The following is a 26,226-nucleotide window of genomic DNA, read 5'->3' as shown; positions in this document are numbered from 1 at the left end:
AGAAATAAATGAAAGCAACCCAGACCAAGTTGAGAAATACATACTTGGGCAAAAACCAAAGTAGCCTTCCTCAGTCACTGTATACATTTGTAAAACATAGGTAATCATAGGTAAATGTTTGCGGAGATGAATTGTTTGCAGAAGGGAGCAAAACAAGTAACCCTTCAGATGACCTTGATAGGGGAGGAAGCATCATCATAGTGAGGGACAGCCCCAAAGTAGGAGAGCATCAGGAGAGACTGCATCACCCAGAGGCTTTCACTTTCCCCAAAGGAGCTCCATTAGGAGACACCCACCACGTACAGCAAGGAGGAAATGAGGGTCTTAGAGGTGAAGAACCTTCAGTTTCCAAGGACAAAGGTGGTTTCTGCCGCTTAGAAGCTCTTGAGGTGGGGTGGGGTGGGCAAGCTCCATGCCATGAGATCTAGCTTGCCTGGTCTACCTTCTAGGAGACACAGGAAGGGAAGCACTAGATAAAAGCACACAATTTACACATGTCCTAAGTCCAGGGATGAAGGGGCTGGGCTTACTCACAGCTGCAAGTGGAAGGGAGGGAACTGAATTCACTGTAAGTGCTGACAAAGCACTGTACACTTTGTCAGCTCCATCCCAGAGCCGAGAGGGGCGTGTCCTGTGATCCAACACTAATGCTATTCAAGTCTCACCATGTTGCCCACTCTGGGCTTGACCCTGAGCTTGAGCTAGCTATTTCCTCAGCTTCCTGAATAGTTGGACTGCAGGCAAATGTCATCCCATCTGGCTCAACAGATACTAGTAATAAAGGTTTTCACCTCTCAAATCTACCTCATGGCCAAGTCCATCTGCCATGAAACTTATATCCAACTTCACACAGATCTCTTCTGCCTCTCAAGTTACATATAATTCCCTGTCACCCACACACTTGCTCTTTTCACAGGAGAACTATTAAAAAAAACATGGTTTTTCTGTGTAGTCTTGGCTATCCAGCCTGGCCTTGAACTCAAGAGATTTGCCTCCTCCTGCCTCCCTGAGTGCTGGGATTAAAGGTGCATACCACCTTGCCCAGCCACAGGAGAACTCTTATTTACATTAGATTTGAATCACCACACAGTTCTTTAAACATAGGACTTGTATTTGATACAAGGCTCACGAAGAGTAGGACTGTACCCCAGAGCACATTTTATATATATAAAATATATATAAAGACTTTATATATATAAAGTAATATGTAAAGTAAGTTCGTTCACAAGTGGAGTCAAATTCTCCCAAGTCCTCTTTTCAATTGGTCATCCATATCTGGGTTTTTCAAAACAGTACTGTCTGTGCACACATAGTGTTTTCATAGTGAGGGACAGCCCCAAAGTAGGAGAGCATCAGGAGAGACTGCATCACCCCAGTCATGGAAAACTAATCGCCTCCTCACCCATCCCCTCCCAATCTCACCTTACCTTCCTCATCTCCTCCTATGTCCCTCTCCAAGTCCACTGATAGGGGAGGTCCTCCTCTCCTTCCATCTGACCTAGCCTATCAGGTCTCATCAGGCCTGGCTGCATTGTCTTCCTCTGTGGCCTGATAAGGCTGCTCCCCACTCAGGGGGAGGTGATCAAAGAGCCAGCCACTGAGTTCATGTCAGAGACAGCCCCTGTTCCCCTTACTAGGGTACTCACTTGGAGACTGAGCTGCCCTGGGCTACATCTGAGCAGGGGTTCTAGCTTATCTTGTTGTCACTACCTCCCCAGTGTTGGGGTTATGTGTGCAAGCTGCCACAACTGGCTCTTTTTCTGTGGGTTCTGGGGGGCTACTTGGGTCCTCACACTTGCCAGGCAAGCACATGACTAAGTTATCACCCCAGCCTATTGCATTGGTGTTTTGCTTTTTAAATTTTATTAATAACTCTACATGTATGTGAGATACGATGTGCAGCCTTGACAGGCACATGATGTAGAATGAGCCTAATGCGCACGTCTGTGGCCTCACCTACTTCTCATCTCTTCGTGATGAAGACAGTTAAGATACTTCGGTGCTCCTTAAAAGTGTTCCCCGCCACTGCTCAGGACTTGCTTCCAAGCTCCTAACAGTTTTTGCAATTCGGATGCCTGTGCTTTCTGGATCTAACCAGCAGGTGTCAACCAAAGCTTTCGGGCAACAATCAGAAATAATTACCATGTGTTCACCATGTTGGCTAACTGCAATAATTGCCCGGTTTTTCACAAGAGCTGTAGATGAGAAAAACTGCACATCAGCTACTACGTGGCTACAAGGATCAAAAGAAAATGGTGGTTTATATAAATGCCATGGAATATTATTCAGCCATTAAGAAGACAGAATCATGCCATTTGCAGGAATATAGATAGAAGTGGAGATAATCATGCTAAGGAAAAGAATCCACACCCAGAAAGAAAAGTGTTGTTTCTCTCTTATGTGGAATCTAGACTTAAAAGAAAAGAAAGGCTTGACACAGAACACTAACCAGATGAGGAGGAGGAAGAAAGGAAGACAAAAGAGAATGAAGGGGTGGTAAATAAGATCAAAGATATAAATGCACGAGCATATCATAATGAATCCCAGTACTTTGTACAGCAACTACATGGTAATGAAAGGAAAGATGCTACATATTTTAAGATGTACCCTAATGCCAAAGGCGTTCAAATATAAAAAGGGTTCCTGTGTCTGAATGTGTATGTGTACATGTGTTATTGTGTGTGTAGATGTGCATGTGGAGGCCACATGTCAACATTGGCTGTTATTCTCCAAGTACTCGTCAGTTTCATTTTTGAGAGAGGACATCAGCCTGAAAATCCCAGTTAGGCTTGCTTCAGGTGCTTGGAGACCAAGCCCACTGAGGCACTGTTCTTTCTCAATGAAGTGGTCAACTGCCAACCACAGCACCTTTTCTTTCTTGTGTGTGATGGACGTGTGCACACATTTGTCTGGGCATGTGTGCACATGTGGAGGCCAGATGCCAATGCTGGGCCTCTTCCTCTGTTGCTCTCCACCTTATTTATTTTTATTTTAAGAAAAGGTCTCTCACGGAAGCTAGAGCTCAGTGGTTTGGCTGGACGGCTGGTGATGGAGTCCCAGAAATCTTTTTTCTTTATTTATTTTTTATTAATTACAGTTTATTCACTTTGTATCCCAGCTGTAGCCTCCTCACCCATCCCCTCCCAATCTCACCTTACCTTCCTCATCTCCTCCTATGTCCCTCTCCAAGTCCACTGATAGGGGAGGTCCTCCTCTCCTTCCATCTGACCTAGCCTATCAGGTCTCATCAGGCCTGGCTGCATTGTCTTCCTCTGTGGCCTGATAAGGCTGCTCCCCACTCAGGGGGAGGTGATCAAAGAGCCAGCCACTGAGTTCATGTCAGAGACAGCCCCTGTTCCCCTTACTAGGGTACTCACTTGGAGACTGAGCTGCCCTGGGCTACATCTGAGCAGGGGTTCTAGCTTATCTTGTTGTCACTACCTCCCCAGTGTTGGGGTTATGTGTGCAAGCTGCCACAACTGGCTCTTTTTCTGTGGGTTCTGGGGGGCTACTTGGGTCCTCACACTTGCCAGGCAAGCACATGACTAAGTTATCACCCCAGCCTATTGTGTTTTGGCTCTTTCTGATCAAAACAGACATTTACATTTTTTTTACAGTGTTTGATTGTCATAGAGATCACATACCACCCAGTCCGTTTTTTGTAAACCTCAGTTTCCCTTTACATTTTTAACCAAAAGAACAGGATATAAACATTTCCGAGTAACTGCATACTGTAGAGGAAAATTCCCAGAGGTAAAACAGTCCCAAAGAAGAACCAGGTGTCACTTCTCCTTGTTGACTCTGAACACCTGCCAGGTGGGCTGCGTCAACACATGCTCAAACAACAGTGTTGTTGGCTGCATCAAACAACAGCGCCCACACATGGCGTCTGCCTCTTCATACACTTGACAGCCTAGCTTCTGTGCAACTTCTTCAGCTCTGTCAGTCCAAGCAAGGGGAAAGTGGCAGAAGGTTGGTTTAGTGCTTAATTCAGAGCAGAGACCAGGTGTTTAACATATGAGACATCTTACTTGCTCTTCCTTGAGCTGCCAACTTGCGACCTTTGTCTATTTTCTGAGCTAGCCTGCCTTCTGCTCTTTCATTACTGGCATTCTGTGCTGCTATAATAGAACAGCGTGTGCAGGGTAACACAGGAACAGAAAATTATTCAGCTACATCTGGAGGCTGTGGAGCCCAAGATCAAGGGGTGGTATCTGGTGAGGACCACCACACTGACCTGATACTCATGTGTCAGCTGTGATGTGTTCCAGGCATGACAGGCAGTGCCACTGGTTGATATTTTAACCTTTTAATTTGATTTTATTTACATTTTTAGTTTTGCTATATAGGGTTGTTATGATTATCTATTTTCCTGAGAGCATGGAGTTCCACCTGCCTCTGCCTCCCCAGTGCTGGGATTACAGGCGTACACCACTATGCTTGGTGTATACATACACTATGCTTGGCTTTGGTATATAGAAAATCTGTATAGTAAATGAAAGTTCTCAAATATCAGTCTGTCTTATTATGTTTTTATGACATGGTATTGCTTAAAAAAGATTTTCCTCATGCAGGAAAAGGATGGATGATGGTTCAGTGGCTAAGAGCAATGCTCTTCCAGAGGACCTGAGTTCCATTCCTAGCACCTACATGATGTTGTACAAGGATCCAAAGCCCTCTTTTGGCCATGGGCACCAAACATGAACTGTGGTACACAGACTTACATGCAGGTAAAAACACCCATACACATAAAAATAACTTAATAAAACTTATGGATATTTTCCTCATTCTAATTTATACAAATACTGTGCCTGTGGGTTTTTTGTTGTTGTTGGTGGTGGTGGTGTTGTTTTGTTTTTCTGAAATTTTCAGTTTCTTTGATGGACAGTTTTCACTATCAGTTTGACACAACCTGGGATCCCCTGGAAATAGAATCTTGATAAAGAATTATTTAGATCAGCTTAGCCCATGGGATGTCTGTGGGAGACTGTGTTGACTACAGGGATGATCCAGTCCACTGTGGGCAGAAGCATTCCCTAGGCATGGGGTCCTAAACAGTATAAAAGGAGAAAGCCAGCTGAGAGCAAGCAAAGATGTGTTTATCCTGTCTTTGCTCTTGACTATAGAGAGGGTGTGACCAGCTGTTTGAGCTCCTGCCTTGATTTCCCCTCTGTGATGGGTCTTAACCTAGGGTAATAAGCTGAAAAAACAATTTCTTCCCTAAGTTGTTTCTATCAGGATATTTTGTCACAGCAACAAAAATGAAACTAAAATAGTTTCATGTTTCAAGGTTTTGACACTTTTTAAAAATGTAGATCTGAGCCTGGAAAGATGGCTGTCTGTAAAGTGATTGCAGAACACTGGGTCCTGGTCAACCCCAGAAACCACATGAAAAAGGCAGACATGGTGGCACATGTGTGTAATCCCAGCGCTGAAGGGGTGGATTCCTGGGGCTTGTTAGCCAGCCAGGCTAGCAACTAGCCAGGCTAGACTAACTGATGAGCCTACGTCCCAAAATCCAAGGTAGACGGCTACTAAGGACTGATATTAGGGTGCCCTCTGGCATCATACACATGGACACATACATGTACACAATAGATACACACTTTAAATCTGGCTGAAATAATTCTTTCAACATGATAAATATTTGCTCATTCACTCTATTTTTAAAGTATTTGATTAATAATCTAATAACTCAATTGACTTAACAGCCTGTCTTTGTCACATCCTAAATTTTCATATATTCTCTATATTGGTCCTTAAACTTATTCCTGCATCAGAATCGGTTAAATCATAATAGATTTTAATAACATATACTTAAAATAACACTTCCATGTACATAAATATCACCTCAAGTGTGTAATAACTTAATATTAGTTAGTGATTTTTAAAGTGGTTATTTCTGAGCCAATTCATGAAACATGAACTACACTTATGGTTGAATTATTTGAAGTAAAATTGCAAATAGCTTAAAGACATGAATGCTACAGTGGTTCTGCTCTGAACAGCAAAGGAGTGTGCTCAAAATATAAAAGCCAGCGTCCTACTTTTCAGGACTTAAAACTACAGCAGGAAGATCAATTTTACACTTCTTACATATGCCTGAGGCAACCTTCACACACAATAAAGTTGAGGGGCCACTAGAATAACATTTCCAGTGTTACATTTCTAATTCTAAATATTTTTCAGCAAAGAACAGTTGAAATGAGGGTCTTTCTATCAAAATGCCTCAAAAAAGTTGAAAAGTATCAGAAAGTTTAACAAAGACACACATGATCTAAGCAAATGTCTGTAAGAAACACAGGAGGCTGAGGCAGTATGACATGCTCACTATAAAACAGGAAGCACCCAAACCAGGACAGAAGGAATAATCAATAAGAAAACACAACAGAGGAGACCCCTGGAGAAATGCAAAGTCCTCAGAGGCAAATACAGTATAGCTGCAAACTAAAGACTTGGCTAATTATCAAACCACTGTCACACAAAGAGAAAAGGAATCCTCTAGAAATTTGACAGAAAGGAAATTAATTGTAAAGCCAAGGCAGAGATGCCACATGCAACCATTTCTACTCTCCACCATCCCTGGCAGTAGGCTCCTTTCCTCTCTACATCCTTCTCCCTGCTGCTGTAAACGCCACTCTGAGGAACAAAGGGCAGAAGGCAGCTGATGAAAGACTGTAATCTATAGGACCCCTGATTGTGGTGGTGTACAATGGCAATTCCAGCACCCTAGAGATGGAAGCAGGAAGATGGAGAGCTGAAGGCCAGTCAGGAAGGCGGACACAAAGGAAACAAAAGCTCTATTCCAGAGCCAAGGTCTATCTCAGCCTTAGCAACAGCGAGCACAACAGACAGGCATAGATGGAATTCTTCTGAAGAGCAGCATGCATTAAAGATGTTAACAGCTTCCTAGCTCTTCCTGCTAGCACCTTCTGTCAAAAAGAGAAGGACGAAGGGTCTGAGAGATGCAAAGGAGAGAGTCCAATGGTCTAATCACCATCCAAAGGTAACCACTACTAATGACAGCAAGAATTCCCCTGGCTTCAAAAGGTGACTCTATTTTATTTTCTTTCTAAGCATCTCGGTCAAAGGTTTGTCCATATTCCATTTATTTACGGTCACAGCAAGTAAAGATAGAAAAATTCTGACAGTATTTGTTTTGATGGGTCAAAGTCTTCTTTGTATTTATAAAAGTTATGCTTCAAAAAGAAAGCTTTCTTCTAGGTATTTTAAATATACTCATTGCCATCAAAAATATAATTTATTAGTAGGGTGTGGTAGTCTGGACAGTGACCACAGAACAGAGAAGCTGAGAGGAGAGCATCACCCCACATTCAAAGACAGCCTGCTCTACATTGTCAGTTCTAGGCCAGCCTGGGCTACATAATGAGACCCTGTATCAAGAAATCAAATCCAACAAAACACAGAATTCACGTTCCCCACACATTTTGAAAATACAGAAAGTATAAGAAAATAAAAATCATTCACAAGCTATCACCTGGGCGTAGCAACTCTCAATCTCTTCCACTTCTGTTAGCAAAATGATTTACCAATATTACTGTTTAAAGTCCCTACCTGCTGCAGGGCGAAGCTGATATACCCCACCCAGGGGCGGGGCTTCTCCTCTCCCAGAGGCCCCTCACCATATAATCCAGACTTCTTGGTTCCTCTGCCCCTTCCCCACCTCCTCCTTCCTGTTCTCTCTCCCCTCCCCCACTTTCCCCCAACAGTGTGTTCTCCCTCCCCCTCCCATGCTGCTTCCAACAAACCTGCTATTAGCTCATTCTGTTTTATTTAATCCATCTTCCAATGAATTTAAAGAAAACTGAGATGTGTTTGTTCAATATCATATTAAAAGTTCTAACTACCTTTTAAGGTAAAATAACGAAACCATATATATATATGTATACATATAATTATTTTATTTATAGAAAAATATTTAAGAGAATCTATGGACAAGATCTTAAAATTGAAATAGTGGCTAATATCAAATTGGCTTTTAAAAAGTAATGCATTCCTATTCACTATCACCAAACAGAAATTACAATATTTCATTCATAGTAATACCTGTATTCATAGATATACCTAGAAATACATATGTGCAGGAAAGAGTTAGCAGAAGACCTGAGGTTGCTATTCTTAGAAAGGTATGCACTGGGGAACTCAGCTGATTCCTGCGCTCGGGTAAACTTTCCCCTGATGACAGGAGTGGCTTGCTAATGTGACACCATGTGTACTATGTGCTCTGTGCTGACACCTGGTAACTGTAGAAGAGTTTGACCAACTCTGGGACATGATAGGCATATGGTGTCCACATGCAGTCTCTAATGAGATTCCTGGGAGACAACAGGCTGCAGGAGGCGCGACAACTTGTTGCTGAGAGAATGAAGTGTGCTCCTTGTGACTTCGTGTTGTGACTCTACCCAGCAGGGAAGCTCATTAAGACACAGGAGTTCTCCACAGAGGTGAGACATTCCATCCTGCAGGGAAGCTAATTGAGCTCACGAAGTAAACAACTCAAAGACTTCAGGAAGTCCCTGAAACTGACCGGATGCTTTAGGTTCCTTCTTCCCCGAGCATAAGTGCACTGTAAAGACTGAGGAGCACTCTCAGACAAGCTGAGCTGCCTAGGAGAGGCTCAGACAACACGAGTCACAAGCAGACACCAGTCTAACTGCCTAAGAGAAAGAAGGATCAGCTGAATATCTTTAGATAGAGCCCATACCGCTCAAGCTGCCTGCCTGCATGTCTCCAACCTGCTGAGCTGCCTGCCTGCAGGTTGGCAGAATGCTCCAGGTTTCCAGCTGTCACCCATGCTGGACTGGGCTTTGGTAATGCAACTCTCTCTCAGTCACTCCTGTTCCACTCACCTGTACTTTTATAGGTTAACTCCAAGAAAACTCATCGGTTCCCCAGTGTGGACTTTGGTGGTATCCATCCTTTAGTCTGTTTGATTCCCTAGCTGGAGTAGGTAGATGTTTAACCCCACCTCCCGCCCCAGTGTCATATAACACTCCCCTTGCAGGGGTCTTGTGTAAATTCATCCCTTGCTTCCTCTGAACATTGCCCATGAGCCTTTTCCCCTCCCTGATTTTGTCCCTTTTTTGCACTGATACAATGTTCTTGTGAGCACACTGTATGTGTTTTGAGAGTCTCACTAAAGGACTGAATTTTAGCATGGCTTGGGGACTCCCACCCCAGAGTCTCCCTCAGAATAATCACAAGATATTCACTAGAGTACAAAAAAGAACAAAGAAACTGAAGAGTTATGTCATACTTGAGAATGGAAAGACAGGCAGCCTACCTGCCCACCCCATCAATCAAATAGTAACTGCAAATTTACTCAATATGCCTGCAAGGATTAAAAAATAGTTTTCAAACCATAAATCTTAAAACTCAATATGGAAAAACAGAGAGATAAATTTTCAGCTGTAAAGGAGAAAACCCAGGTGGTAGGATGGGATCGTTGTAATGCTATAGAAGTTAGCAGGGAAGAGAACTCAATGGAAATTTTCTATAGTATCTGAGAACATGAATCTAAACCGTATAAGAATAAGTGAGAGACCAAAGCAGTCCTGACAAGGCACATCTATCAGGTACCAATAGAAAATTACAGGAATGTAGCTAGTATGAGACAGGTAGAAGACTAGACAAATAGGCTAATGGAACAGACTAGGAAAGCTCAAGTCTTATCTACTAGAAATGGGAAAAACAGATGTTTGATGTTACAGATCTTGGGACAGGATTGTTAAGGGTGCTGAGATAACAGGCTACTTATACAGGAGAAATAAGTTAAATTCCTGCCTTGTATCATTGACCTCTGGGTGTCTAAAATACTTCATTATAAAAACCTAGAATGCTCCAGGTTTCTAGCTGTCACCCATGCTGGACTGGGCTTTGGTAATGCAATTGAATGAAACACACACAGCAAAATCTCTCCTTAAACTGCTGAATCATGGCCAACAATCTTAATTTTATAAACTGTGCTCTCAACCAGGATCCCAAGGGCCTATGAGCTTTTTAAAGTAGCACATAACCTCAATTTTACACCAACTTTTAAAACAATATGAACCTTACCTCATAGATCCTGGCAATTCCACAAAGCAGGGTCACCTCTCCTGGAAACTTATCTAAGCCTTGTTTGAATAGATTTAAAGCAGTCACAGGCTGATCCAATATAATATAAACCTAAAGGCAAGATATATTTCAATGAGATTACTGGTTCTTAAAATAATAGCATTTGCATGACAGGTTTTAATTATTGATTAGACAGAAATTATCTCCCAGAAATTAGAGTAAGAATGTTCAATGGATATAATTAGATTCTAATAATGACTTATCTGTACATATTGAGTATAAAAATTATCACAAGAAATGTGTGCTGTGGGTTAGTATTGTCACAAAGACTGGGTAACAACTTGACAGGAAGGATCAGAGGAACATCTCCTCCCACCCACACCAACCCTCCACTCCCTGTAAGTCCTTTTCTGATATTCATGTCTGTCTGTTTTGCTTTTTGACCCACTGAGTTCAAACAGGGTAATGAACATGACTATGGTTCCAAGCTACACATTGGAGCTCACCAATGGGTACGCAACTGAAGACAATGCTGTCCCTCCCCTAGAATATACCAGTAGCCAAAAGCTCAGCAGGATGGAGTATGGCCTTCTAAGTCTCTTCTTCAATCCACAATTGACGGATTTTAGCCTTAGTCTCATGCAGGCAAATATCATGCTGTGAGATCATGGTTGCAATGGCCGTGCTGAGCCCAGAAGACAGCAGTGCTCAGCCCTTCTCCCTCTCATTCCCTCTTACACTCCTGCTCAAAGCATGCTTCTTAACTTGGAATTTTTTTTACAGATAAGCCATGATAATGTAATAACTACCACTTCACCAAGTGTTTTCTTCAATGTGGCTTTGATGAGACTCAGGAGGTGACTTTATTCTAAAACAGGTGGAGCTTCCCTTCTCTGAAATGTTACACCCCAGAAGCGTTCTTAACTTCTGACGTTGGGGACATTCTGGAGTATGTAGATATGCATAATGAGATACCTTGGGAATGGAACCCAAGTCTAAACATGAAATTCATTGATTTAAAAAAAAATGTTTGTATTTTTATTTTATATGTCTGAGTGTCTTGCCTAAATATATGTCTGTGCATCATGTATGAGCCTGGTATTCTTGGAGGACAGAAGAGGGTATCAGATCCTCTGGAACTGGAGTTCAGATGGTTGTGAGCCATCATGTGTGTGCCAGGAATCAAGCCTGGGTCCTCTAGAAAAGTGACAAGTGCTTTAACTGCTGACCAATCCTCCAGATCTCTCACTGGTTTGTCCATCTACACAGAAGGCAGTTTTACACAATAATTCAGTGAGCCTGTGTTTTTTTTTTTAAATATTATTTATTATTTATACAATGTTCTGCCTGTACACCAGAAGAGGGACCATATCTCACCATAGATGGTTAAGAGCTGCCATGTGGTTGCTGGGAATTGAACTCAGGACCTTTGGAAGTACATCCCATGTTCTTAACCTCTGAGCCATCTCTCCAGTCCCAGCCTGTGTTTTAACTGTGGCACGTCCTGTGCTATCAGCTGTGAAATTTTCCACTTGTAACACCATGTTGGCATTCAGTAACTTTCAGATTTGGGAGTATTTCAGATTTCAGATATTCAGATTAGGAGTGTCCAATCTGGAAACCTTCTGGGTGGCCCTTGTACTGGAGCTACAGGCGGCACCATGCAGCACAGTGGACTCGAATCCTTGCTGTTAGCAGCCCAGTGACCCCTCGCAGCCCCATCTCCCTTAGCAGCACTAAGGAAAGTATAAAACCTCTAGGTTTTATCCTCTAGGGTTACTGTACGGATTAAATTAATCTGTCTTTACTAACAAACCTGCTACGATGTCCTACCCTGGATTGTGCTCAATAAAAAAGAAATAAGACCTGTATTACTATAGCAGAGATGAGTAGCTAATGTCCTATAAAACAGCCTATAAAACAGTCCCTGTTCTTAGAGTAGAATTTGATAGCACAGGCCTGGAATCTCAGCTAGCCAGGAGGCAGAGGCAGGAGGATGGTGAGCTTAAAGTGTGTTTGGACTATAGAAAGATCCTGTTTCAAAAACAGAGGGGCCCTGTTCTCTATAAACTGCTTAGGTCTGAAACGAATAGATTGTAGAAAATGCCTCTCTGTTGCCTATAGGGTGGTGAGTCTACAGTGTTTTCTTTTGTCCTAATAAGCAATCTGTCAAGGGGATTTTCTTCTTTTTCCAGAGCCATCAACTCCTTGTGCCATGGGTAGTCTCCATATGTTATTTTTCACTTACTATAAAAAAATAAGTCTGAACATACTGACTTGCCAAATATTCTAGAAGGAACTGGCAACTTTTCCCTATGCAGTGGCCAGCACACTAAGACAGTTTTCACTCAAATTAAGAATATTTACTTACTTTTGCCAGATAGAGAAATGTATCTACCATTTCCTGCTGCTTCAGGGCTGATTTAAACTGTTTTTCTGCTTCACGGTACATTCCTAACCTAGAAATAGCCATTAAAAAATTAGCCATTCAATTGAAAAATCAGCACTTTCATACATCTTTCTTTTTTCTTTTTTTTCAAGCCCTGAGACTATGAACAGACACACCTCATCCTAGAGCAGGCATATACCAGAGCAGGTGATGCTGTTCATGCTAATAGTACCGCATTAACAAAAGTTAGCAAAAGCCACCTGTCTCCCATAGTCATGTGCTGTCTGTGCCTCAAATGGTGTGTAAGTACCGCAGCCTCCTCGCAGCAGGACCAAGAGCTGTCTGTAAGCCAGGTCACTTGAGTTCACCACCGGTGAGCTTAGGACCAGCTGCACAGACGGCAAGTGACCTGAATAAATGTGCAGCCGCCACTTCCCTGGGAGAGCTAGATAATGGCGTTCCTTTGAAAACAGCTCCTTCTCTAAGGCGAAACCCGCCAGAGCCCTTCAGTTACCCCTACTCTATTTAAAAAATGTATTTATTATTTTTTTATATAAATTACAGTTTATTCGTTTTGTATCCCATCTGTAACCCCCTCCCTCAGGCCCTCCCAATCCTACCATCCCTCCCTCATCTCCTCCCATGCCCCTCCCCAAGTCCACGGTAGGGAAGGGCCTCCTCCCCTTGCACCCTTCTTCTATTTTGATGGAAACAGTTGCCACTTGCACACTACAGATATATCATCATTTTTCTATAGCGCTTGTTTTCCTTTGCCCTTAGTGGACTGCCTCCTCTGTGAATCTGAAACTTGCTCCTTGCCTGAGTGACTTCCTTGGTGTCGGTGTCCACCTCTGTGGCAGGAAGCTTTGCTACCACGAGGACAGTCTCAGAAGCACTCGGGGCTTCCGTTCAGCTTGCCCTCAGTAGACCTGCTATGCTTTCTGCTAACTATTCACTCTCGGCAATCCCAGAGCTACTTAGATAGTGTATATTTTTTAAATAAACAGAAAACTGTTCACAATATACCCCATTGTGCTAACTTCGTGTAATGGCTGGAAAGAGCAGCTTTGATCATTTTTCAAGATCTAGACTTAAAGCATTGGTGCAGCTGATATACTAGCAGCTGCTGGGAGACGGGATTAAAGCGACTAAAGGTGGCTTCGCCAGATTAATGTAAAGCTAGAGGGCGTGTGGTGAGGCAGAAGCCCCTCCTCTCCACAGGTCCCATCCACATAACAATGCAAACATTGAGAGGTACAGGAGAGCATGTAGACTGGGACAGGGCTCTGAGACTACGCTAGCAATGCAGATGGCGACTGCTGGAGGAACCCAACAGCAGCTGCCTGCACACTTCCCCTCACTCCGCTCAGGAAGGGTTGATGAGATGAGAGACAGGAGGCAGAACACCCAGGGAAGAAGTTCCTGTGAGAACTCAACCACAAATATTAAAATACGGTCAGCGGTTCTCAACCTGTGGGTTGCAACCCCTTTGAGGGTCAAATGAACCTTTAACAGGGGCCACATATCGGATATTTACATTACGATTTATAACAATAGTAAAATTTCTGTTACAAGGTAGCAATGAAATCATTTTTGTAGTTGGAGGGTCACCACAACAGGAGCACCTGTATTAAAGGGTTGCAGCGTTAGGAAGGCTGAGAGCCACTGCCGTAAATGATAGTGACATGTCCAGAATTACGGCACTTGAGTGGGTTAGGTAGAAGGAGAAGAACTCAGGAGTGCAGAGGTCGAACTTAGGTCAGTAGACCTTAGGTCAGGAGCACAGGGGCTGAGGTCAGCTTCAGGCTGATCCTCTAGGAAGGCATCTTTGCTCTCGCCAGGTGGCATCACAGGCTCTCCTCTGGGTTCCCAGGGTGCTATGTCTTTGCTTCCAAAATAATGGGTATCGTCATAGTACTTATTTGCTGTCTGTCTCAGCATTTGAAAGCATGGACACTCTAGTAAATCTCTGTGATCCCATTTGAGAGCAGTTGCTCATTAAATATTTGGCTAAGTGGATAGATGTACAAATGTGTGAACACCAAATACACGGTGAAGATGCTCTGAAGAACAGAGCAGTGCTTTAAGATGATAAAATGCACTCATTTGAAAGAAGCCACAGTCATATAAATGACATTATATATGGGCAGCAGAGTCTGAGTTATGCATTTTCGTTAATTATTAACCATGTCTGAAGGCTTTATATAGAAGCTCAAGATATTAAAACTGTCTTCAAGAATTAAACTCATAAGATTTTAATGTTATAATGATCTCACATTACCTTCTCATACAAAACACTTTTCAGTTTGTCAGCGAGAAGAAACAATTCAGAGTTGTATGTGAGATGTCTAAATGCAAAGTAATCTTAATGTCCATAGGGGCGACAAGCAACCTTCTAGGTCATTTACTTCCTTTTCCTCTCAGGGCCACTCTAGAGAGGGTTGCTGGTGAAGAGCGAAGCCAATCTTGATTCTTAACAATAAAAACCAATTTTCCATTTTAAAATATGAATGCTCGTCTTTTCCATCTTTCCTAAAGGTTCTAAATTATCTGAACATCAGCAGCAAGTTTCAGATTCTACTTGTTGCTACATAGTCATAAAATTAGTTACAACTTTGCTGACCTCTCAGCTTGTTTTCTTTTGAATATATTTAAATATTAATCACATTTAAAAATAGTCAGGTCCTAGAAAAACAAGGATTATGGAAATAGAAGCTGACTGTGGTAGACTGCTGATAATCCTGGCACTCCAAAGACTGAGGCAGGAGGATCATGAGAGCAAGGCCAGCCTGGGCTACATAGTGGCACTCTGTCTGAACTAAATAAAGTATTAATAGAGAGCCAGAAAATGGAGCTGAAATTCTTGTTGTATCATATCTCAGCCCTATGAATTTATTCACATTGGCGAGGCTCAGTCTTGCTCAACTGAGCAACTACCTCCAGGTGTCATGAGTCCTACAGGAGATGAAGTTAGGTAAAGGCAAGCTGGTTCTTACCTGTAGGGTGGCCCCCAGACGTGACACACTTGTGTGAGTGAGGAATTGAGAGCCAGGAGGGCAGACTAAAATGAACACCCTGGGTTCTAGTCTCAGGTCTGTCGAGAACCAGCTCCTGGTGAAAATCACAACCAAGCTCCGACCTCAGCTTCCTTGTGTGACAAGCTCTCAGGGCACTAGCTCTTACTGTTTGTTCAGAAAATGTTTGCTCAAATAAAGCCAAGTTGTCTCAGCTTCATGAGGAAAGCTTTTTTTTTCTTCCTTATCGTATTTGATGACATAAAAATATTTTCACTTTTAAGACTTTCACAGACAATGACGGTTTTACCTGTAGTAACATTTTCCAATCTGGACTTTCCACCACCAGTCCTTGTACTGAGAGTGCTCCGTGGAAAGGGACGCCAAATCTAAAGCCTTTGAAAACAATTCAGTTTCAATTACAATTTGCTTTTCTAACAGCAAACAGGCAGCAGGATACAGAATGAAATAAACCAGATAATCAGCATCCATCAAAACATGTATTAGGAACGAGATAGAAACTCATGCTGCCCAAGTTTCCAGATGGCCCCACCAATTTCCCCCAATAATCAGTTCCAGGCCAGAGCTCCGACAACACACGAGTTGGAGACACTGATTGCAGGGAAGCAGACACACGATATATCAAAACACAATTTTAATATACAAAGTACAAAACTGAAATTTGAAACACTAGAGTTTTACTCTCTTCCTAATTTGTATCTACTCTCTAAAGATGCAAAATGCCTCAACAGTCAGTGATGTCAAGTGTTCTGCCTGTAAGATGGGTCCAGTGGTCGTTCCCATTTTAAACGCAGATGTAGAGAGAGGGAAGGGCCACATAAGCAGATAGAAAGGGGATTTGAAAGTGCAGGGACCATTGCTCAATGGAGAGTATTTGTATCACATGCAGGACCAACCCTGGTTCAGGCTCTCGTCACACTGGGAGGAGGAGTGGAGTATCGGCTTGCTTTAGGGCCTGGGGAGGCTTTAGTGGGTAAAGCGCTTGCTGTGCAGGCATGAAGATGTGAGTTCAGATCCCCAGCCCCCATGGAAAGCTTGGTGCAGCACCATGTCCCAGTAACCTCCACACTAGGGAGCACAGACGGGAATTCAGAATAAGAATTCAGGGAAAACAGGATGACAAAGAAGAGGCCAAAAAAAAAAAAAAAAAATTGGGTAACTGCTGCCTTCAATGACTACAACTCAATTGCTCTGATATCCCTTTACCTTCTAAAAAATAAATTTTTTCTCCATATTTTAATTATTTATCCCATATCATCTTTTAAGGACTTGTGTGTGTGTGAGAGAGAGAGAGAGAGAAAGAGGGAGAGAGACAAAGACAGAGACAGACAGAGCAAATGCTTGCTAGGGTCAGAGACATCAGATCACCTGGACTTGGAGTTACAGGTGGTTGTACATTCCAGATGTGGGTGCCTGGATCAGAGCTAAACTTGTGTCATCAGCAAGAGCAGTATGCTCTTAACCCCTGAGCCATCTCTCCACTACAATCTCATGGTTTGTTTGTTTTTTTTTTTAATCTTTTTCCTTCCTGTGTTTTTACATGGTCACAAAAGATATAACCAACTAAGAATTAGGATTTGGAGGGAGGAAGGTTCCCCTTTCTGAGGACTAGGAGAGGGGGGAGGAGAAAAAGGAGAGGGGATGGGACTGAGAGAAGATGAGGGAGGGCTACAATCGGGATGTAAAGTGAATAAGTTAAAAATAATAAATAAAAACATAATTGGGATTTTTATGGAGAGGAAGTAGAAAATCTTTTGACAAAGGAAAAAGGGGAGCAAGTCTTTACACAAATTTGAAGTTTACAGAAATATAAAAATTCTATATATTCAGGGATTAGAATTGGAGTTATTAGTTAAATGAGAATTTTGACTTTTAATTCTTGTCTTCTCACTGTTGGAACTGTTTTATTCTGTAGTCGGTGTTAATATAACCCCGATAGCCAACAGTTCCATTAAAGGAACACTGGATGTTGCAATTCTATTATCTCAAAATGCATCCCCTATTACTGTCGTCTTTAATATCAGCTCTCTTCTGAAATGAATGCCAGAAAATTCCCCTCAACCTCCTACTGCAAAATTAATTACTTTTCCACGTGTTCTCTATCTCTCTTGCTCCAGGGGAGACCTCTAAATATGCAAACTAAAAACCCAGCAATGGTGTCACCATGCTGAGCCTCTAATGGACCTAAAAAAATCAACATCTCTACTTGAACTGAACACTGTGGAAATTAAAATCAAGCCGCATATGACTATACTTCCATGTGCATATCTTTCTTTTCCCCCCTCTAGCCAGAAATTAAAGACAAAAAAATGAGAGCAGCATATGACTTCAAGTGGCATTGTCTCAGGAAACTTCGCAGAGGGCTGGGTTCCGGCTCACATTGCAAAGATCTATGCACATTGACTTTGACTCAGTGTTTATTCAGACCTTTCCCAGCAAATAGATCACATTCGCCATCATGTTTAATATAAACGGACCCTCTGCTTTTTTAGGAAAAGCTTTTCCAATTAAATGCTTATGTACCCTGACTTCCTAAGGTCAGATTCAGTGCTTATGATGGGTGACCCAAGTTTGCCTTCAGACACAATCCTGAATCAAGCCTAGTATGGAAGAGCCAGATGTTAGTCCCATTAAGGAAAATATAATTTGCCTAGACAATAAAAACGGTAGGAAAAAATTACATCTTAGCAATTCTTAGTCACATGAAGCCTTGGGTCTAAGGCTTCATTGGTACCTCAAGTAGACAAGAACATTGTGATCTCTCCTGAAAGCCCCTGCGCTCCCTGAGGGGAGACCCTTTGTGGTCCTTTGAACGAGACTGTTCATGTATTTGAACACTTGGTCCCCGGTTGGTTGCACCGTCTGAGGAGGTTTGGGAGGTGCGGCCCTGTTGGAGGAGGTGTGTCACTAGAGGCCGCTTTGAGAGTTTAAAGATTCGTGGCATTCCTAGTTGCTCTCTCTGCTTTGTGCTTGCAGTTCAAGCAGTGAGTCTGAGCATCCATTCCAGCCGCTATGCCTGCTTACCTCCTGTCAACCACTGTGGATTCTACCTCTCTGTAACCATAATCCAAAATAAACTCTTTCTTCTCTACTTTGCCTCCGGTGTGGTGTTTTGTCACAGCAACAGAAAAGTGACTAATACACCTGCTTTCCACCTCTGACGTTCTAGACTGTGCTCGCAAGAGGCACCGAGGGTGACTCGCCCAGGACATTAACTAGAGTCCTTGCTTCTGACTGGTGTAGAAGATTGCTCAGGAACCAAAGGAATCTCTATTCACAGTTCAGAGATACTAGAATTTAAATTTTTATGTAGTAGCATAAAACATGTATTTCTTCAAAATTCTAATTTCTCTCTTTGTGTATATGTGTCTTTCTCTGTCTCTGCCACTGTGTCTCTGTCTCTCTGTGCACAAGTGAGTGTGTGTGTGTGTGTGTGTGTGTGTGTGTGTGTGTGAAGTACATTTGGAAGCCAGAGGAAAGCCTTGGTTGTCATTCCTCAGGTGCGGTCTACCTCATTTTCTTTGAGACAGGGTAGCTCATTGGTACCTCAAGTAGACTGGTACTCTACTTGCCAAGTAGATTAGACTGGCTGGCCAGCAATTACCCCAGGGATCCCCCAGCACTGGCCTTAGGAGCACGGGCCTTCATGCCTAGCTTCTTCTACACTGCTTATGGGGCCTGCACTCAGATCCTCATGTTTGGATGGCAAGCACTTTATGGACTAACCTATCTCAAATTCTTTAACATGTGTATGTACATTTAAGAATCTTTGCAATTTCAAGGCAGCAACTGGAATCTGCACTCACCATGTCTCTGGGCATACAGCCCAAGCTGCAGGTGCAAGAGAACTTTTACCCTCTAGCTTCACTCCTTGGGACCCTCTCTGGGCAACCTTCAGCCGTGTCTTAGACCACTCTTCATTTGCCTGAGATAAATGCTACCTTCAGTCTTAATCAGGAAAGCCTCTTTTTCCAGTGAATAGTGGTAAGTATAGAAACTGATGGCTACAAAGAGCCCTGAGAAAAAGTGGCATACAGGTGACTGTCCCTTAACAAAACAGCTATATCACCCTGTCTAAGGCTCAAGGAACACTGCGGAAGGAATGGGGAAAGACTGTAAAAGCTGTAAGATGGGGAAGGGCTGCAAAGTGTTATGTCCTGGCAAGACACAGCTCTTGCCATCACAAACTCACAGCAGATGCCTGTGCTGTCTGCACAAGAGCATGAACATCAACAGCCAGGCATGGATGAATAAGGGGTTCGGGGTACCCTGCTCCTCCCAGCTTTACTATTCACTATGGATGGGTGCAGGGAGAGAAGGAGACATTGCTTTCAGGTGCACACCCACTGGTAACTCCATCAGCCTCCAATGGAGAGTCTAACTGCAGTGATCGCATAGAGGGCCCTGGTTAAAATAAACAGGTCACGAAGCAACACCAAAAGTCATGAATCTAGGAAAGGGACTGGTAGAGATGAGAGAAGACTGATAGGGATGGGAGGGAGGGAAAGGGGTCAAACAGAACACATTGTGTACATATAAAAAAGTGAGTGTGGTGGCTTGAATAAGAATGCCCCCAGAGACTCCCAGATTTGAATGCTTAATCGGCAGAGAATGGCACAACTTGAGGAGGATTAGGAGGTGTGGCCTATTGAAGGAAATGCATCACTGGAGTTTTGTGACTTTGGGGTTTCAAGGGCCCAACCCAGGCCTAATGTCTCTCTCTTCTTGCTGCCCGCTGATCCAGATGCAGAATTTTTAGCTATTGCCTGTGGGCTGCTGTGCCCACATGATAATGGACTAAGCCTCTGAAACTGTAAGCAAGCCCCAAATAAATGCTTTCTTTTATGAGAGCTGCCATGATCATGGTGTCTCTTCACAGCAACAGAACAGACAATTAATTTTAAATAACATAATTAATTAATGGCTACGTTAAATACTATTAATATATATTTAATATAAAACCCCAAAATGTTACTTTTTAAAGGAACAGGCTCATTGAAGTCTAACTGTAGAAGGAACTTCAGCAAATCTGAACAGAGTTATCTGTAAACACGTCCAAACACTAAGAACTTTTAAAACTTTGATTAGTTATGACAGCTTCAAGATGCTGACAATCAAGAGCATATGGGAATAAAGATTCCAGATCATCAACACACATGCTTTACCACCAACTATCAGTTAAGCGCACACACAGGGAGAATGTCATTAAAAACTCAAATGTATACGTGTAGGTAACAATAAAATAAAAGAACAAATAGTTTTTGTCAGCTCAACAAGCATGCGTGGGAGTATGTGTACATGCAATGGTACACATGTGAAGCGGACAGCTTGCAGGGCTCAGTTCTCCACTTCTACCACGAGGGGCTTAGGGACTGAACTCTGGACCTCAGGCTTGGTGGCAGGTGGCTTTACCCACTGAGCCATCTCGCCTGACTGATTTTTTTCTTATTATTCTTATCATTGAAAATACTTCATAGTACTCTTAATAGTTATCTCTAGCAGGCTCCCTATTAATGGAAAGATTAAAAAAAAATGACCAACACACATGTCACTTTAGTTTTGTCAATAATGCCCCCAAATAGGAGCACAGAGACAGAAATATAGTTGTCACATCAAAGGTCAATTTTACTTTCTTGGCATTTAAATGCCACTTCACAGTTCTTGATATTTACCTATAATATCCCCTGTATTTGTGCAAAATACTTTCTTTTGAAAATCTGAAGGTCATCCAAAGTAATACATATAAAAGCAGCTCTGATTTCATTAGTATGCTAAAAAAAAAAATCCCCTCATTTTTTTTCTTTTTCTAGTTAAAGTTGCAAAATACATAAAAGGTTTTTTAAAAATGCCCAGTTTGTGCTCATTATCTAAATCCTTCTTGGAAAGTAACATTTGTGATAAAATCTAAAGTGACATTTTAATGTTAGTGTCTGATCCAAAGAGCAGTATGCGTGAGTTTGTGTGTGAGATCATGCAAGCTGCTGTAGGAAACAGTCACAGGCAGCTGTCCTCCCAGTATCCTCCCACCAGTCACGGGACAAGGCAAGGGCTTCAGTAATTATTTGTTTAAGGAATACACCGATGATTTCATAAGTGCAAACATTTCCATGAAGTTCATACTTTTCACCAAATAAAAACAAAAACAAACTACCTCTTTGAGTGTTCCACACTAGATTACTAGCAGATGGATAAAGTGAGGGCCCGGTTATGAGCATTTAAAGTTACCAAGGTACTTAATACATAAACCAAAGGTTGCTATTAAGTCAGGAAACTCATGAAAAGTTTGAGAAAACAACAGAAAATGAGAGTTAATCTCCACCACTGCTGTGAGGCCAAGATGCTTTCTACACTGATGTAACTCAAGTGGCTGAGGCATTGTGGGCATTCAACAAGTACACATGGAACAAAGATACCTATTCTCAAGAAATACATCCAAATATGTCTTAAGTATATGTGCACATGTATTTAGCAATAGTTCTAGTTCACATTATGAATGGATGCTTTTGACCCAATATTACATAAAACAAACATTCGTAATTTTTATTAATTTGATAATTATGTTAATGGCTACATGAAAATCCATCCTGATGTTAATTATAACTTATCAAATTTGCTGTGTAGCACCAAGCATTTATGTTGTTTTTCAATCATTTTTGCTACTGTGTCTAACACTATAGTGATCATTACAAATTCAGCTATTTTCCTGATGTTTTTTGAGAACTGAAAGTAGAGGACAAATTAATGTGTTAATGGCTATCTTCTTCCTATTATCATATATTTTCTAAATTGCATCCTTTGCACATCATGTATAATTTGTAATAATTTATGACATTCTCACTAAACATTCTAAATCCCTTTATCTTACATTTCCTGCTACTTCTCTAAACTGTCTGTGCCTGGGTCATTTTCTATGTCATAAGAAGCCCTCTGAGGGCTGGGAGATGACTCAGCAGGTAAATCTCTCCTGACCAGGAGTTTGGATCTCTTGAATCCACTGAGGGTGTGTGTTCAGTGGCCTGCTATCCCAGAGCACAGGGCAGCAGGGAGGGCAGCAGGAGGCAAAGGCAGGGAGCCCTCTTAGTACCCTAGACTAGCTGGAATGGCAAGCTCCAGGATCAGGGAGACACTGACATCAACCACAGGCTTCCACGTGTATACACACACAGAGACATACTGTGTGCCAGTAGACACATGAATATCCATATACATGCCACATAGATGCTAGAAAAAAAGCTTTCTAAGAACTTCAGATAATTTTTTAAATATGACAAGCAATATTTAAAATCACCCTGTAGATATATTTTTCCTTTCTTCCCACTATATAGAAATTGAATATGAGAAGCATTCAGTTTCTTACCTTTGTGATTGCTTCACAAAGCTAACCCATGAAGCAGTTTGATTGTTGAGCTATGTGTAAGCATGTGTATGTTTGTATGTGTATGTGTCAACAAATGTGTGTGTCAATCTAACTGTCATTCCTCCAGAGCCAGCTAGCTTTTTATTGAGACAGGGACTCTAGGCTGGCTCATCTATTAGGCTAGGCTGGCTAGCAAGCTTCAAGGAACCTACCCCTCTCTACCCCAGTACTGGGATTATAAGCACATACCACCATGACCAATTATGTGTGAGTTCTGGGGAATAAACTCCGGTTCTCATACTCTAGTTTAAACTTTTGGAACTGGTCAACCTAATGCCTAAAAGAATAAACAAGCTTCCTCAGTTGTCATTTAATGAATCAAAAAGATCTAATGCAAAGCTTCACTATGTGCTCAGCAGTGCTTATTTTGAATATGTTAAATCATTATTCATGAACATAATCTTATAAAATTACAGATAGAGACTCTAGTCCTATTTTACAGTTTCTTGTCCCTGAGATGGACTTAAAGGTCATTTTGTTATGGTTTTTTTTTTTCTATTAATTCACTGATTTCTTTTCATGAACTATCTTCCCTGGTGAGGTTGTTGTATGGAACTCAAGATTTCTAATGCTGCCAAGGGTCCTCAACTCCATTTCCTACATTTGAATAAATGTTTTCTAGTGTTCCTATAATTTCAGAATATAGTCTACAGCAGTAGTTTCCCAATCACCACTGAGCAATAGCATTGCCTGTGGAGTTCTTAATAACAGCAGAGTCTCAGCCTCCCCTGGAGATTCTGATTTTGGAAGTGTAACACAGACCTACACATCCATTGTTATAAAATTACACAGGTAATTAAGAAAGAGAGGCCCTTTTGCATTTCTATTTCTAGGTCAATGAGAATGTAATCTGCTGACATAAATATAAAGAGCAAAGACTTGGGTTGGCCTTCCTCTATCCTTGATCTCAAGACTGGAACAGTGGCCAGCATGCTGCATCCCTCCGAGTGACATTGGATGAAAGAACAGATGCCCCCTCAGTAAATGAATTAATCTTAAAAACCCAAGAGTATAAAGCCAGATGTGGTGGCACACACCTGTAATCCTAGCACTTGGAGGGCAGAGGCAGGAGGAGTGAGAGTCTAAAGCCAGTCTGGGCTACACAGTGAGATCCTGTTTCAAAAAACAAACAAACAAAACAAAACCTTCTAAGAGCAGATGTGTGAGAATTTAGTAGTTAGAGATGTGTCCATCTGTGAAATGGAGCAGGATTCAGTAGTATTACACATCATCCCGCTGAAAGCCTCTATGAGCCTTACAGTAAGTAAAACCACCGGGTTCTGTTTACAAAAATGTCCATGGTTTCTTGGGGGACCTCCTTAGACTCCTTTGTTCCCTATGTGACTTCCTCATCTCACAGGAGCCAGCTAGGCCCTCAGATGCACACACGGACCTTATTCCTCAGTGCATGAAATGGTTTCTCCACATACAGGCCTCTGTCATTTCAAACACAAAACTAAGTATGCAGCTTTAGAAACTGAAGCTTCCCTCACATCCCACGCCTGTTAGCAAAGCTGCTGTCCTCACAGCATCCCCAGGTGGCAGCTGTGACTAGTGTCTCCTTCCTCTGCCTCCAACATCCAATCTATCATTAAGTTCAGCCATTACTTTAGAGTGTCTTTGCTGCCCTCATTTTTGAAGAGAAGCCTTATTTAGCTCTCATTCCATCCTCCGTTCAGGGTTTCTCCATTTTTTTTTCCCATTTCTTCTGCCTCGTTCCATGAAAGCCTGCTCACTTGGATGTCTGCCAGCATCGATCATCCTCTAAGCATTCTCTTGGCTACCTTCAGTTTGGCAATCAACTCTTGTTTGCTTTTGTTTTTCACACACGGTCTAACTCTGTAGCTCAGACTCAACCTAAACTCATGTCTCCCAAGTCAGCCTCTAGAGTGCTGTGATCACGGGTGTGTAGCCCCACACCCAGCGACAGTTTATGTCAATTTTATTTCCACAGTGAGAACGGACAGCTTTGCAGAACGAGTGTGCTGTCACCTTTTCACTGGCATTCCTGAACACTGCACATGTGAACACAGTGCTTTTCCTGGACTAATAAGAAAACGGGCGTTGGGAGGGGATGTAGCCCGTGGTGGTACGTGCCTTTACTTCCAGGGTTCTGGAGGTAGAGGCAGGCAGATCTGAGTTTGAGGCCAGTCTAGTTTACAAAGTGAGTTCTAGGACAGCCAGGGCTACACAGAGAAACCCTGTCTTGAAAAACCAAAGAGAGGGAGAGGAAGGACGGAATGAAGGGAGGAAGGGAGGGAGAAAGAGAGAAAAGGGGAAACGTGCTATCAGACCTTACAGAATTGACTTTATTTGACTTGAACAACTCTGAAGTTTCTTCTCATTTACATACCAACTTATATAAATTGAAACAAATTTGGAAAGTCATATGCATATAACCTCAAACTTAATTAGTGAGAAGTTAGCATGAAAACTGACTATTGCTGGAGCTATGTCATGAATAACATGGGCCCTTTATGTTATTCTTTATACTTTTTTTATTTGAAATCTTCATGGGCGAGAGGGGCAGAAGTAGGCAAAAATGCACGTCAGTAAATTTCTAATATTCTGTGGTCTGAAGAAAAATGGCCTAGTAACACCATTAGCATAAAGAATACATTTTAACAGGTATATGGTATTCTCAGTTATCTTTGCCCTTTAACAAGAGCTACAGAATCTATGAACCAGGCATAATTCTTATCACTTCTATATTTATACAAATGTCTTCACTGAAACTGAAACTTTCAGTTCCTCCAATTTTTAATGATTCCATTTGTTTTTAAGGAGAGAAATAGAACATTTCAAAAATCTAAAGCCCCATAGTCTGAAAAATTACAATGAAAGAAAAGAACATAAATTCGTCACTTACCATCTTAACATCATTTTCATGGTGAAAAATATATTCAAATAAAGCCTGTGGAGGAAAAAATGTCAAAATACACTCAGTTTTATTTTAACAGTTATTGTTATATGAAAACTCAAAACTTGGCTGACTCAAAAATCCAGGATCTCTAAAGTGCTAGGAATTGCTAAGTAATAAATGTGACTGTCATTTGTCATAATAACCCATTTTAAAATTCTGTACTCATAATGGACTCTTGTTTTTACAGACAATAAACTGAAAATTCAAAGAGCTGAATCTTTTTTCCTTTATGTTATATGCATTATTTTATTAGAACAAGACAAAAGAAGTTCACTTTATTTCCTAAGGACTTATGATTATCATGAATATTTTACCCAATTTGTATGCTCTATAGTATCAGGATTTTTATTTAATTTTGACACATGGGAAATTGAGTATTTCTTCT

At 41.8% G+C, this 26,226-nt stretch overlaps 1 protein-coding gene across 4 annotated transcripts in view; it reads right to left on the bottom strand.

Annotated features, from left to right (window-relative positions):
- The window catches only part of Ttc8 (tetratricopeptide repeat domain 8), a 57,761-nt gene that overhangs the window by 9,359 nt on the left and 22,176 nt on the right, over positions 1–26,226 (bottom strand). For all 4 annotated transcript variants that reach the window (XM_021627192.2, XM_021627190.2, XM_021627191.2 and 1 more), the window contains 4 exons: positions 25,788–25,832; positions 15,791–15,876; positions 12,449–12,536; positions 10,078–10,188 (listed from right to left, as the gene is read on the bottom strand). In XM_021627192.2, the coding sequence (XP_021482867.1) occupies positions 10,078–10,188; positions 12,449–12,536; positions 15,791–15,876; positions 25,788–25,832 (330 nt within the window). The remainder of the gene's footprint in view (positions 1–10,077; positions 10,189–12,448; positions 12,537–15,790; positions 15,877–25,787; positions 25,833–26,226) is intronic.

This window comes from Meriones unguiculatus, chromosome 7, assembly GCF_030254825.1.
Source record: "Meriones unguiculatus strain TT.TT164.6M chromosome 7, Bangor_MerUng_6.1, whole genome shotgun sequence".
Taxonomy (NCBI): Eukaryota; Metazoa; Chordata; class Mammalia; order Rodentia; family Muridae; genus Meriones; species Meriones unguiculatus.
Note: the sequence above shows the minus strand (reverse complement) of the source record. Positions and strands in the feature narration are given on the sequence as shown.